This window comes from Somniosus microcephalus, chromosome 34 (assembly GCF_052327205.1).
Source record: "Somniosus microcephalus isolate GS21.2 chromosome 34, FLI_Smic_1.0, whole genome shotgun sequence".
NCBI classification, from domain to species: domain Eukaryota; kingdom Metazoa; phylum Chordata; class Chondrichthyes; order Squaliformes; family Somniosidae; genus Somniosus; species Somniosus microcephalus.
Genome location: NC_141020.1, coordinates 2,212,177 through 2,227,287, shown reverse-complemented (window position 1 = coordinate 2,227,287; position 15,111 = coordinate 2,212,177). Strand labels below are relative to the sequence as shown.

The window sequence follows — 15,111 nt, the reverse complement described above, 5'->3', positions numbered from 1 at the left end:
CTCTGTATCTAACCTGTGCTGTTCCTGCCCTGGGACTGTTTGATGGGACAGTGTAGAGGGAGCTTTACTCTGTATCTAACCCGTGCTGTACCTGCCATGGGAGTGTTTGATGGGATCAGTGTCAAGGGAGCTTTACTCAGTAACTAACCCCGAGCTGTACCTGCCCTGGGTTGTTTGATATGAGCAGTGTAGAGGGAGCTTTACTCTGTATCTAACCTGTGCTGTACCTGCCCTGGGATATTTGATGGGGCAGTGTAGAGGGAGCTTTACTCTGTATCTAACCCCGTGCTGTGCCTGCCCTGGGAGTGTTTGATGGGACAGTGTAGAGGGAGCTTTACTCTGTATCTAACACGTGCTGTACTTGCCCTGGGAGTGTTTGAAGGGGCAGTGTAGAGGGAGCTTCACTCTGTGTCTAACCAGTGCTGCACCTGCCCTGGGAGTGTTTGAAGGGACAGTGTAGAGGGAGCTTTACTCTGTATCTAACCTCGTGCTGTCGTTGCCCCGGGTGTGTTTGATGGGACAGTGTAGAGGGAGTTTTACTCTGTATCTAACTGCGTGCTGTACCTGCCCTGGGAGTGTTTGATGGGACAGTGTAGTGGGAGCTTTACTCTGTATATAACCCCGTGCTGTCGCTGCCCTGGGAGTGTTTGATGGGACAGTGTAGAGGGAGCTTTACTCTGTATCTAACCGTGTGCTGTCGTTGCCCCGGGTGTGTTTGATGGGACAGTGTAGAGGGAGTTTTACTCTGTATCTAACTGCGTGCTGTACCTGCCCTGGGAGTGTTTGATGGGACAGTGTAGTGGGAGCTTTACTCTGTATCTAACCCCGTGCTGTCGCTGCCCTGGGAGTGTTTGTCGGGACAGTGTAGAAGGGGGTTTCCTCTGTATCTAACACGTGCTGTACTTGCCCTGGGAGTGTTTGAAGGGGCAGTGTAGAGGGAGCTTCACTCTGTGTCTAACCAGTGCTGCACCTGCCCTGGGAGTGTTTGAAGGGACAGTGTAGAGGGAGCTTTACTCTGTATCTAACCTCGTGCTGTCGCTGCCCCGGGTGTGTTTGATGGGACAGTGTAGAGGGAGTTTTACTCTGTATCTAACTGCGTGCTGTACCTGCCCTGGGAGTGTTTGATGGGACAGTGTAGTGGGAGCTTTACTCTGTATCTAACCCCGTGCTGTCGCTGCCCTGGGAGTGTTTGATGGGACAGTGTAGGGGGAGTTTTACTCTGTATCTAACCCCGTGCTGTTCCTGCCCTGGGAGTGTTTGATGGGACAGTGTAGGGGGAGCTTTACTCTGCATCTAACCGGTACTGCACCTGCCCTGGGAGTGTTTGATGGGACAGTGTAGAGGGAGCTTTACTTTGTATCTAACCCGTGCTGTTCCTGCCCTGGGAGAGTTTGATGGGACAGTGTAGAGGGAGCTTTATTCTGTACCTAACCCGTGCTGTACCTGCCCCGGGAGTGTTTGATGGGCAGTGTAGAGGGAGCTTTACTTTGTATCTAACCCGTGCTGTTCCTGCCCTGGGAGAGTTTGATGGGACAGTGTAGAGAGAGCTTTACTCTGTATCTAACCCGTGCTGTACCTGCCCCGGGAGTGTTTGATGGGACAGTGTAGAGGGAGCTTTACTCTGTATTTAACCCGTGCTGTATCTGCCCTAGGAGTGTTTGATGGGACAGTGTCGAGGGAGCGTTACTCTGTATCTAACCCGTGCTGTTCCTGCCCTGGGAGTATTTGATGGGACAGGGTAGACGGAGCTTTACTCTGTATCCAACCCGTGCTGTACCTGCCCTGTGAGTGTTTGATGGGGCATTGTAGAGGGAGCTTTACTCTATATCTAACCCCGTGGTGTACCTGCCCTGGGAGTGTTTTAAGGGATCAGTGTAGAGGGATCTTTACTCTGTATCTAATCTGTGCTTTACCTGCCCTGGGAATGTTTGATGGGACAGTGTAAAGGGAGCTTTACTCTGTATCTAACCTGTACTGTACCAGCCCTGGGAGTGTTTGATGGGACAGTGTAGAGGGAGCTTTACTCTGTATCTAACCCATACTGTACCTGCCCTGGGAGTGTTTGATGGGACAGTGTAGAAGGAGCTTTACTCTGTATCTAACCCATACTGTACCTGCCCTGGGAGTGTTTGATGGGACAGTGTAGAGGGGGCTTTACTCTGTATCTAACCCGTGCTGTACCTGCCCTGGGAGTGTTTGATGGGACAGTGTAGAGGGAGCTTTACTCTGTATCTAACCCGTGCTGTACCTGCCCTGGGAGTGTTTGATAGGACAGTGTAGAGGGAGCTTTACTCTGTATCTAACCCATACTGTACCGGCCCTGGGAGTGTTTGATGGGACAGTGTAGAGGGAGCTTTACTCTGTATCTAACCGCGTGTTGTACCTGCCATGGGAGTGTTTGATGGGACAGTGTAGTGGGAGCTTTACTCTGTACCTAACCCATGCTGTACTTGCTCTGGGAGTGTTTGGTGGGACAGTGTAGGGGGAGTTTTACTCTGCATCTAACCTGTGCAGTTCCTGCCCTGGGAGTGTTTGATGGGACAGAGTAGAGGGAGCTTTACTCTGTATCTAACCCGTGCTGTTCCTGCCCTGGGAGTGTTTGATGGGACAGTGTAGAGGGAGCTTTACTCTGTATCTAACCCGTGCTGTTCCTGCCCTGGGAGTGTTTGATGGGACAGTGTAGAGGGAGCTTTACTCTGTATCTAACCAGTGCTGTTCCTGCCCTGGGAGTGTTTGATGGGACAGGGTAGACGGAGCTTTACTCTGTATCCAACCCGTGCTGTACCTGCCTGATGTGCCTCAATAATCCCGAGACTCGATGTTAGCGAAACAAAACAAGGCTTTTATTAACTTAGAAGATAACATGCAGTGGAGAGAGGTATCTTCCATCTGGAGCTCTGCAGTACTGGATATGAGGCCAGACTGAGCTGGCTTACATAGAGGCCAAGTATGGGCGGAGCCCTACACACAACACATTCCATACATTCCAATATACAATACAATGGTGAGGAGAAACCTGAAACCAACCACAGTCACAGGCAATACAATGGTGAGGGGAAACCTGAAACCAACCACAGTCACAGGCAGTGATGAATGGAATATTTCATCACATTCACCCCTTCTATAGATTTAGTCTGTTCGGGGGTTTGGTAGTCCTCTGCGACCGACGTGGCTGTTGTGGTGTCGCGGGTGTCGGCTGGGTGTCCCCGGTGGCCTCCTGGGTCTCTGCCGGGGGTGCCGCCAGGGTTGTTGAAGGGGTAGTTGGTGGGGGTGCCGTTGGTCGATGTTCTTCCGGGGGTGATGAAAGAGTAGTGGGTGGGTAAGAGTTGCTGTGGTCGTTGTTGCTGCTATTGCCGTGGTTGTTGTCATTACCGGCTGGGGCGACGTCTTTTATTGACACGGTGTCCTCCCTCCCGTCGGCGTGCCGGACATACGCGTATTGGGGGTTGGCATGGAGTAGGTGCACTGGCTCCACGAGAGGGTCCGTCTTATGGCCCCTCACATGCCTTCGCACGAATACCGGACCTGGGGTGGAGAGCCATGACGGCATGGATACGCCTGAGGTGGATTTCCGGGGAAAGCTAAACATTCGTTCATGAGGCGTGGCATTAGTGGCAGTACACAATATAGACCGTATCGAATGGAACACATCTGAGAGGACTTCCTGCCAGCGGGAGATAGGGAGGCCCTTGGTCCTTAGAGCTAGAGTGACTGCTTTCCATACTGTCCCGTTCTCTCGCTCCACTTTACCGTTACCCCGGGGGTTGTAGCTGGTGGTACGGCTCGTGGCGATACCCCTGGACAGCATGTACTGGCGTAGCTCTTCACTCATGAAGGACGCCCCCCTATCCGTGTGGATGTAGCTCGGCATACCGAACAGGCAGAACAGGCTGTTGAGGCATTTAATGACCGTGGCGCTGGTCATGTCTGGGCAGGGGAAGGCGAATGGGAACCGGGAGTATTCGTCCACAATGTTCAGGAAGTAAACATTGCGGTCGACGGACGGGATGGGGCCCTTGAAATCTAAGCTGAGCCGCTCAAAGGGCCGTGTAGCTTTTATTAAGTGGGCTCTATCAGGGTGGTAGAACCAAGGCTTGCACTCAGCGCAAGTGCGGCAGTTCCTGGTCAGAGACCGAACTTCCTCAATCGAGTAGGGTAAGTTGCGGGACTTTATGAAGTGGAACAGCCGCGTGACCCCTGGGTGGCAGAGGTCGTTGTGGAGGGTCTGTAGCCGGTCCCCGGTGGCGCTGGCACACATCCCTCGTGAGAGGGCATCTGGGGATTCGTTAAGGGCCCCTGGCCGGTAAATGATGTCATACTCGAAGGTGGAGAGCTCGATCCGCCACCTAAGAATCTTATCATTTTTGATCTTCCCCCTCTGTTTATTATTGAACATAAACGCTACCGACCGCTGGTCGGTAAGTAGGGTGAAGCGTTTGCTGGCTAGGTAGTGGCGCCAGTGGCGCACTGCCTCCACGATGGCTTGGGCCTCCTTTTCCATGGAGGAGTGTCTGATCTCGGGCCCTTGGAGGGTCCTCGAGAAGAAAGCTATGGGCCGCCCCGCCTGGTTGAGGGTGGCCGCCAAGGCAAAGTCAGACGCATCACTTTCCACTTGAAATGGAGTGTTCTCGTCCACTGCCTGTAGCGTGGCCCGCTCAATATCCTGCTTAATGCTTTTGAAGGTGGCGTGGGCCTCAGCAGAGAGCGGAAAAGAGGATGCTTTCAAGAGGGGGCGGGCTTTGTCGGAGTAGTTGGGGACCCATTGGGAATAATAAGAAAATAACCCCAGGCACCTTTTCAGGGCTTTGGGAGTGTTGGGCAGGGGCAGCTCCCGTAGGGGGCGCAATCGGTCGGGGTCTGGTCCGATTTCCCCATTCTCCACCACGCTGCCTAGTATGCAGAGGCGCGTGGTGTTGAAAACGCACTTGTCCTCGTTGTAGGTGAGGTTGAGTTTTTGTGCGGTTTTCAGGAACCTCTCGAGGTTCGAGTCGTGATCCTGCTGGTTGTGACCGCAGATGGTGACGTTGTCGAGGTAGGGGAAGGTTGCCTGCAAGCGGTGGTCATCGACCATGCGATCCATCTCCCTCTGGAAGACCGAGACCCCATTCGTCACCCCAAAGGGGACTCTGAGGAATTGGTAGAGGCGTCCGTTCGCCTCGAAGGCGGTGTACGGGCGGTCCTCTGGTCTGATAGGGAGCTGGTGGTACGCTGACTTGAGGTCGATGGTGGAGAACACCCGGTATTGGGCGATTTGGTTCACCATTTCTGATATGCGGGGTAGCGGGTAGGCGTCTAGTTGGGTGTACCTGTTGATCGTTTGGCTATAGTTGATCACCATCCGTTTCTTCTCGCTACCCCTTACCACCACCACTTGGGCGCGCCACGGGCTATTGCTGCATTCAATAATGCGCTCTTTCAGGAGCCTGTCTACCTCGGTCGCGATAAACCGCCTGTCCTCCCAGCTGTGCCTCCTGCTTTTGGTCGCTATTGGCCGGCAGTTAGGGGTAAGGTTCGCGAATAGCGAAGGCGGCTTTACCTTCAGGGTAGCCAGGCCGCACACTGTGAGGGGCGGCTGGGACCCACCGTACCTGAGCGTGATGCTTTGGTGGTTGCACTGGAAATCCAGGCCCAAGATCACGCTCGCGCATAGATTCTTCATGATTAATACTTTAAAATTATCGTATACCGTCCCGGTAACGGACAATTGTACCGTGCAGTAACCCAGAATGGTCGATGTCTGGGTTTTATCAGCCATAGAGATGGTACCCCGAGTAGGGACCACCTTTAGGGAGAGTTGTTGTGCCAGTTCAGGGTGGATAAAACTCTCCGTGCTTCCACTGTCAATTAAACATTTAACCCGGCACCCGTTTACCTCGATGTCCACCATTGATTTGGATAGCGGGTGGGGCCTGGTCTGGTCCACTGTGACCGATGCCACTGTAGGGCCCTGATCGAGACAAGATGGCGTCCACGCTGTCTGCTCACAAGATGGCGGACCCCATGAGGTCGGGCAAGATGGCGTCCAAGATGGCCGCTCCCACGGCGCACACGCGGCAGTGGCGGGTTTTGGTTTTCCGGCGGGGTTCCCTCTGCACACCTTCCCGAAGTGCCCCTTCTTACCGCACTTAAAGCAGGTGGTGCCTTTCGCCGGGCACAGGTTTCTGGTGTGCTTTGTCTGCCCGCAGAAGTAGCAGTTGGGTCCCCGACGCGTCGCGGCTGTCATAGGGCTTCTGGGGGGAGAGCGGGGCCCCGACGGTGTCGGGCTGCCGGGCGGGGAAGATGCCTTCCAAGATGGCGGCGCCCTTGGTGCACACGTGGCGGCGTGGACGGCGCGGGCTGAAGAGTAGGCGTCCGAGTTTCTCTGGGCCACATCCAGGGATCGCGCGGTGTCCGCAGCCTGTTTCAGGTCCAATCCCGTTTTTTCCAGCAGTCTTTGCCAGATGTAAGTGGAGCTGAGGCCTGTGATAAAGGCATCGCGAACAAGCTCGTCAGTGTACACTGCGGCTTTTACATCTCGGCACTTGCAGTCTTTGCCAAGCATTTTCAGGGTGCCTAGGAACTCCTCCACCGATTCCCCAGGTCGCTGTGCGCGAGTGGCGAGCAGATGCCTAGCATACACCTCATTCGTAGGCTGCTGGTAATGCACCTTTAAGATGTCGCAGGCGGCCAGGTACGTGTCGGCGTCTTGGATGAGGGGGTAAACCCGGTGGCTTACCCAATTCCGCAGAATTCCGAGTTTCATACTCGCAGCGTCCGTAGCGTCTTTGACGGCTGCGGAATTGTCCAGGAAGAATTCCATACACATAAACCAGTGTCCGAAGCGTGCTGATGCGTCCGGAGCATGCTGATCCAAATCCAAACGTTCGGGTTTCAGGAGTTGATCCATTGTGTTGAAAAATAAGTTAATAAAATTGATGTGCCTCAATAATCCCGAGACTCGATGTTAGCGAAACAAAACAAGGCTTTTATTAACTTAGAAGATAACACGCACTGGAGAGAGGTATCTTCCATCTGGAGCTCTGCAGTACTGGATATGAGGCCAGACTGAGCTGGCTTACATAGAGGCCAGGTATGGGCGGAGCCCTACACACAACACATTCCATACAATCCAATATACAATACAATGGTGAGGAGAAACCTGAAACCAACCACAGTCACAGGCAATACAATGGTGAGGGGAAACCTGAAACCAACCACAGTCACAGGCAGTGATGAATGGAATATTTCATCACACTGCCCTGTGAGTGTTTGATGGGGCATTGTAGAGGGAGCTTTACTCTGTATCTAACCCCGTGCTGTACCAGCCTTGGGAGTGTTTGATGGGACAGTGTAGAGGGAGCTTTACTCTGTATCTAACCCATACTGTACCTGCCCTGGGAGTGTTTGATGGGACAGTGTAGAGGGAGCTTTACTCTGTATCTAACCCATACTGTACCTGCCCTGGGAGTGTTTGATGGGACAGTGTAGAGGGGGCTTTACTCTGTATCTAACCCGTGCTGTACCTGCCCTGGGAGTTTTTGATGGGACAGTGCAGAGAGAGCTTTACTCTGTATCTAACCTGTGCTGTACCTGCCCTGGGAATGTTTGATGGGACAGTGTAGAGGGAGCTTTACTCTGTATCTAACCCGTGCTGTACCTGCCCTGGGAGTGTTTGATGGGACAGTGTAGAGGGGGCTTTACTCTGTATCTAACCCATGCTGTACCTGCCCTGGGAGTGTTTGATGGGACAGTGTAGAGGGAGCTTTACTCTGTATCTAACCCGTGCTCTACCTGCCCTGGGAGTGTTTGATGGGACAGTGTAGAGGGAGCTTTTCTCTGTATCTAACCCGTGCTGTACCTGCCCTGGGAGTGTTTGATGGGACAGTGTAGAGGGAGCTTTACTCTGTATCTAACCCGTGCTGTACCTGCCCTGGGAGTGTTTGATGGGACAGTGTAGAGGGAGCTTTACTCTGTATCTAACCTGTGCTGTACCTGCCCTGGGAGTGTTTGATGGGACAGTGTAGAGGGAGCTTTACTCTGTATCTAACCCGTGCTGTACCTGCCCTGGGAGTGTTTGATGGGACAGTGTAGAGGGAGCTTTACTCTGTATCTAACCCGTGCTGTACCTGCCCTGGGAGTGTTTGATGGGACAGTGTAGAGGGAGCTTTACTCTGTATCTAACCCGTACTGTACCTGCCCTGGGAGTGTTTGATGGGACGCTGGATTTCTGAAGTGGAAAGTGTTCCATTCCCCTGCACTAACAATCTTCACCTTCATGAGCACAAACCAGTCATAAATGTCAGGTTCTGTCGAGCGGAAGATTCGGTTATTACCCTGGTACATCTTTTTATGTCGACTCATCAGGACTGAATGATGCTCTTCGCATTTTCTAACAATGTTGGTACCGTAAATCCCACTTATATTTGCAAACCGATACATCTCACTGTCGTTGCCTTAAGGTGACATTCAGCCTGAAAGCAAGGAATGATGAGCACAGAAACCATATCAGGTGGACACTGAACATTCGCTGACCTGACGACATTAAAACCAATTTCCCTTTGCTTCCATGAGTGACCCGCCCCCTTTTCTTGTTGCTGTTAACCCTGAGTAGACAGCTCTGATGGAAGAGCTAGCACCAGTACAGGCTAAATGGGCCGAATGGATCCTTCTGTGCTGTAAATTCGATGATTCTATGTACGGCCGTTCAGCAGCTTTATAACTTGGCAGTCAAGCAATTTACAACCAAAATGGCTCTCACTGAGGCGCTGATAATTTAAATATCGACTGGCTGTTTTCACTTTCACCGCACCAACTCTCCTACCATGTGCTAATTCCATCTTCAATGGCTGTCTCCGCATTTCTCTCATCTTTAATCTTGCTTGTGTTGCTTGCTGATCGGGCATTTCCAGTCTTTGTTGCGATTTTTATGTTATACACTCAGAAAAATTCTAAATATATCGGAAACTATTGCAGGGCTAACTCAGGAGAAATAACTAAGCCCAGAAACAAATGAGATCGATGGGAATAAGATGGGTTTTTTTGGGGCCTAACTGCATTAAGAGTCTGTTGCATGGATTCAGGCAATTGCCTTTCCAATTCATTTATATAACTGACCAACTTCAGCCAACCCAGCTTGTTTTCAACATGACCACAATGTTAACAGTATATAAGTCATGCAACGCTCTGGACTGAAATGATTGTATAAAGGGGTGAGCCGTGAGGAGTGATTGAATAAGAGGGGACGTTACTAGATGCAGGAAGGATGTTCCCGATGGCGGGGGAGTCCAGAACCAGGGGTCACAGTCTAAGGATAAGGGGTAAGCCATTTAGGACTGAGATGAGGAGGAATTTCTTCACCCAGAGAGTGGTGAACCTGTGGAATTCTCTACCACACAAGGCAGTTGAGGCCAATTCATTAAATATATTCAAGAAGGAGTTAGATATATTTCTTAAGGCTAAAGGGATCAAGTGATATGGGGAGAAGGCAGGGACAGGGTACTGAGTTTGGATGATCAGCCATGATTTCATTAAATGGCAGAACAGGCTCGAGGGGCCGATGGCCTACTCCTGCTCCTATCTTCTATGTTTCTATGTTGTAGAGCTATCTAAAACCACAGTTTCACACATGCACCGGTCACTCTCCTGTACCTCAACTATGTGGTCACATATGAACTTCGGCAGTGAATGTGGTTGGCTATTCGAGCATGTGGGTCCTGAAGCTGTGCTCACACAACATCCACTCATACATACAGTGGGGGTGACAGGCTAGTGATCGGGAGCAGAAACCACCTTGTTTGAGGTCGGTTAGCTCAGCGCAGACCCCAGGGACTGATCCAAAGATGCTCCTGGTTTGTACTCCTCTCTACCACACTGGGTCAAGAGTGCTGCTACATGTCATCTGATAACATAAATCAGAATGGCTTTCAATACTGGGACAGTGCACTAGCTTACTGTCCAGTGATATAGTGGGATGAATGGAAAATGCATACTTTGCCATATGGAACTATTGTGCTTTCCTGCAGTCAGTGAGGATACTCGCAACATTAAGGAAGGAATGTATAAGACGTGTGGAAAATGCCCCTCGCCCCATCCAACAGTTTCCAAAGTCCAGACCCGTCGAACAGACAGCACAAAACCCAATGTATCTGTGAAAAACTCCTTTTACTTAAAAATCAGCAAGAGATTACAAGTAAGCATCCAACAGTTGTGTAGCGTATAACAATTCCCGACTATACATCAGCATACACACAGAACCATCCTTTTACTTTAAGCTCGAGCAAAACACCACATACTGTACTTACCAACATCAGCGATTGGTCAACTCGGCGATGACTGGACGTATGATTTCTGACAACTGACCGGGTTGCCTGGCTGCTGCCGTGAGTGTTTTCTTACAGCATCTTTTATACCATAAAACACGGCAACCCCCTCCACAGCACACCTGTCCCAAACTTATACAAAGAGTAATCAGTAGTTGTTTTTCTCTTCCTCTTATCAATAGCCCGTTAACCACCCGTGGTTCTGAAGGCCGGTTACAATCCATAGTCCGAAGCTGCTTCTGTTTCTGCAATGATTCAACAGCTCAATAGTCTGTTCCCACAGAACGTCCAAAGTCTGCTTTCCTTATGTGTTGAAAGACAATTGGCAGCTTTCACAGCTTCCAACCGTAGCATCTTTTATTTTTGCAGAAGTTCTTTCAGCAACCAGTCTCTTGGCCTCGCGAAGCTTGATGGTGCATAAAATGTGGTCAACTTTTAAGTTAGAACAGAAGTTGAAGCAAATACTGTGTTCTTACAAAGAGAGGAAGGGATGAAGGATGGAAGGCAGGAACAGGAAGGAAGGATCAATCAGATGTTCTATGCTCAGATGTTTGGCAATTCAACTGAGGGCTCGGATAATGAAACAGGCCCATCAAGAAGTGGCAGCATTGATATTACTGCCTTAAACCACCTGATACTCATTGTTTTGTATTAAATCCGTGGTGACTACATGGCAATGCCTGGATGAGTACAGCTCCAACAACACTCAAGAAGCTTGACACCATCCAGGACAAAGCAGCCCGCTTGATTGGCACCACATCCACCACCTTAAACATTCACTCCCTCCACCACCGGCGCACCGTGGCTGCAGTGTGTACCATCTATGAGATGCACTGCAGCAACTCGCCAAGGCTTCTTCGGCAGCACCTCCCAAACCCGCGACCTCTTCCACCTAGAAGGACAAGGGCAGTAGGCGCACAGGAACACCACCACCTCCAAGTTCCCCTCCGAGTCTCACACCATCCTGACTTAGAAATATATCGGCCGATCCTTCATCGTCGCTGGGTCAAAATCCTGGAACCCCCTCCCTAACAGCACTGTGGGAGCACCTTCACCACACGGACTGCAGCGGTTCAAGAAGGCGGCTCACCACCACCTTCTCGAGGGCAACTAGGGATGGGCAATTAATGCTGGCCTTGCCAGCGACGCCCACATCCCACAAACAATTTTTTTTTTAAATGCGCTCGAATAAAGGTTCCGGTGCCATCGCAGATATTGACTGAAGCTCAAAGTTATTTACACCCATCACATACAAAGCTTGAGGGATGAGACTACACTCGACCGAGCAATGATGTTAGATCCATGTAGTTGCATTGAAGAAGAGCTATGGACTGTGCCATTCATCTTAGGGGGTTTCTGTGGAGTCCATTAGGTCAGATTTCTGTCTACCTGGGCCAGGCATGGCGTGCAATGTAAGCACAGTGTCTCAGGAACTCTACATTCTACACGTTAGTATGTTTGCTGACTTGCTGACACAATTCTTCAGTTGCCGTACACCAATACAGCATGTTTTCTGTAACAATGGCGCTGCATTCCTTTGGATCGCTAGTAGTGTTACACTAGGGGCTTCCCAAAGTCCCATAACTGCGCCAATATTTGTAAAGGGTCACAGGAGTGCGTGAATATTTTCAGCGGGTCCAAAGGCTATGTCGCTAATGTAAGGGGGTCCCAGGAATGAGCCAATATTTGCAGGGCTCCTGAGATGTGTCAATATTTTCAGGGGATCTCCCACACAGAAATAATTGAAAATGACTACCGAGTACCATATTTTAATGTAATATATATTTTATAACACGCTTGTAACTTTCCCATCTAGAGTACAATTTCACGGTTGGGCTCCTAACTCCCTCAAGCAGTTCCCCCTGATGATGTCATCAGCATCCATTATTCAAATACACATATTCAGCCAAATCTAAGAGTGATTTATTTTGCTCTTGAAATGAGGCCCTCAACAATAACAACAACAACAACTTGTATTTATATAATGCCTTTAACGTAGTTAAACATCCAAAGGTGCTTCACAGGAGTATTATAAGACAAAAATTTGACAGCAAGACTTCCTCCCTAATTTTGACTTTCCTACTTCTATCTTGTTGTACAAAGTAGTTCCCACATTGACAATTTTCCTCCCCCCTCCAATTTTCTCCTGAAGACACTGACTCATGGAGGTGTGGACTCACGGGCCTCAGATACCCTCCAGCATCAGGTGAGTCACCATTCCTGCAAGCTAGGGCGTTTTGGACCAGCAATGGGGAAGCCTGACCGAATGTTTTCCCTTTCCTAGCCCAGGGAGTGTTGAGACCAATTGTAGCACCTTTGCCATCACCGTGACTGAGATCTGCTAACTTAACGTCATACCGTTCAGTTCCACACGACCCAGCCAGCAGTGAGCTCCCCTCAGTTTTCAATATTGTAAGAAAAACGCAAGGAAATCCTTTTAAGATTAATTCTAAACTCAAGCTGATTTTAAAAATGCCGTGATTGCATTAATACGATAAATGCTATTTTGTAAGCGATGTATTATCACTAATAGAAGGTCTTGTATCTTTCAGAATGATTCCATCCACAAGCAAAACTTTCTTGGTGAATGATCTGGCAGCAGGAAGGGACTATGACCTGTGCATTCTGGCAGTTTACGATGATGGGATCACTTCGATGACTGGTACTCGAGTGGTGGGTTGTGTCCAATTCAGTACGGAGCAAGAATACACCCAGTGCCATTCGGTACATACCCAGTTCCTTGGTGGGACCATGATCATCATCATTGGTGGGATCATTGTGGCCTCTGTGTTGGTCTTTATCATCATCCTTATGATCAGGTATAAGGTCTACAATAACACTGGTGAAAGCAAGACCGTGGTGAGCAATGTGTGCTCACAAACCAATGGGGGTCAGAATGGAGGCATGACGCGGTCCAGCTCAAAGCTAGCCGAGGGTTCAGGTGAGTCTATTCAAGAGATTGTTGGAGAATTCTCCAAGGGCTCGGTGACTGTGCTGTTGAATGTGTCTAGGGAAAAGGGCAGTAGTCCTCAAACTACCGCTGTGATGACGGCAGATATTTTGTCTCACGCACAAAGCAGGAGGACAAAGCCAAGCCTAGACCTCCAGAAAGAGGCTCAGTTGTCTTCTGAAGAGGGACAGACAGAAGGGAGCACGACTGACTCCAGCATGTCAGTTTGCTTGATTAGGTCGAGCAAGGGCACTCTACCTCGAAGGGAGAAACAAACTAAACTGAGCAATGTACCCATTCTGCCCTGTGAAATCTCGAGAGCTCACCATAGACATTCGTTTGATGGAGACTATTCTCTATTCCAGAGCCACAGTTACCCAAGGAGAGCACGGACTAAGGCAAATCTGACTGGCAGTGGGCAGAATTTGAACTCTGATGACACTGCTCTGGAGAGCAAGAGAACCACGTTCAGCAGCACGGAATGGATGTTGGAAAGCACTGTGTGAGTTCAACTTCACTCGCAGGACAGCATCAACAATCCGTCATTAATGCAGGGCTATCATTGGCACGGAGGTAAACCTTTCAAGGGAGCGAGTAGGCAGGAAACCTCGTGATGTGTTCCCCTTGCATCTGCAGCGGTGCCTTAAACTACCACAATATTGAGACCATGGAACAGAGAGGTTGACTGCTGCCAATGCCTGTGGGCAAGAAGAGACCCATCACCACCTTCACAAAAGGAGATCGAAGCTTTCTTTGTTGTTTTTTTTTCTCATCTCTCCCTCCAAGTGTTTGTAACCGAAGGGGATCTGCGTTCAATGATGGTGCGTTCCGCGTACTTCACGTCACACCAGGGAGGATCAGTCACTGGAAGAACTCCTGACATTAACACTCATCTCAAAGGAGACAAGGCTTTGATGTTTATTAAAACCACAAAATAAAAAAGTATATAAGCATAAACTTGTGGAAAGAAATGGGATCAAAGACTGAAATATGCTGGACCGCTTTCCATTTGAAAATGACTTTATGTTTGATATTTGTTGTATCTGGCTGGCCTGGATAACTTTCTGTGTAAGTGTATTATACTATATCTATATATGTATCTTTATATAGATATACAGGTATTTATATAGATATATGTATCTGTATTCTACATTTATATATCTATATAGTAAAGAGTTGTACCACCCATGATGTTTTTAAAAATGATGTTGATGAACATGTTTTTATATTAAAAACCTGTCCCATCATTCTGTCCGCTGTTATTTTTTGAGCTTGAATGTATTTGCAGTTTTAAACCAAACGCAAGTTGAAAGAGTTTCTTCAACAAATCTTTGTAAGGGAAGTGGATAAAGGAAGATTAGCAGCTCCGCCTAGTCCACTGCCACTTACAAGGCCCAGAGGCCACTCACAGCCCTGTTCCCTTCACCTCTGGTCCTTGGCTGACTTGCTGCTTTTTGGGCCTTCAGGCCTCCATTCACGGCCTGCCTGGTGCTGGGATCTTGACCGAGCTGGGATTCAGTGCTCTTCCCTATCATTTCCTTGCAAAGGAATGCTGATAGAGTTATCCCGGCTCGCATACAGTGAGAGAAAGCCCTCCTGAAACTATAACATCTACAGTTTTACAGGAAGTGTTGATCCTATAATTCATAGAATCATAGAAATTTATGGCCCATCGTGTCTGTGCTGGCCGACAAAGAGCTCTCCACCCTAATTCTACTTTCCAGCTCTTGGTCCATGGCCCTGTAGGTTACGGCACTTCAAGTGCATATCCAAGTACTTTTTAAATGCGGTGAGGGTCTCTGCCTCTACCACCCTTTCAGGCAGTGAGTTCCAGACCCCCACCACCCTCTGGGTGAAGAAAGT

The 15,111-nt window shown here is 49.6% G+C and overlaps 1 protein-coding gene and 1 long non-coding RNA gene across 3 annotated transcripts in view; one reads left to right on the top strand and one right to left on the bottom strand.

Moving 5' to 3' along the window:
- Positions 1 to 10,576, bottom strand: part of LOC147096641 (uncharacterized) — a 28,287-nt gene extending 17,711 nt beyond the window's left edge. The window contains exon 1 of the long non-coding RNA XR_015074527.1: positions 10,281 to 10,576. This is a non-coding gene — a long non-coding RNA (uncharacterized LOC147096641). The remainder of the gene's footprint in view (positions 1 to 10,280) is intronic.
- Positions 1 to 14,483, top strand: part of LOC147096640 (leucine-rich repeat and fibronectin type III domain-containing protein 1-like protein) — a 295,628-nt gene extending 281,145 nt beyond the window's left edge. The window contains exons 3-4 of one of the 2 annotated variants that reach the window (XM_085973186.1): positions 12,851 to 13,239; positions 13,614 to 13,737. In XM_085973186.1, the coding sequence (XP_085829312.1) occupies positions 12,851 to 13,239; positions 13,614 to 13,645 (421 nt within the window). In that variant the 3' untranslated portion in view covers positions 13,646 to 13,737. Of the gene's footprint in view, positions 1 to 12,850 lie in introns of both variants that reach the window. The other variant, XM_085973185.1, reaches the window with a different exon arrangement.
- The last annotated feature ends 628 nt before the right edge of the window (positions 14,484 to 15,111 follow it).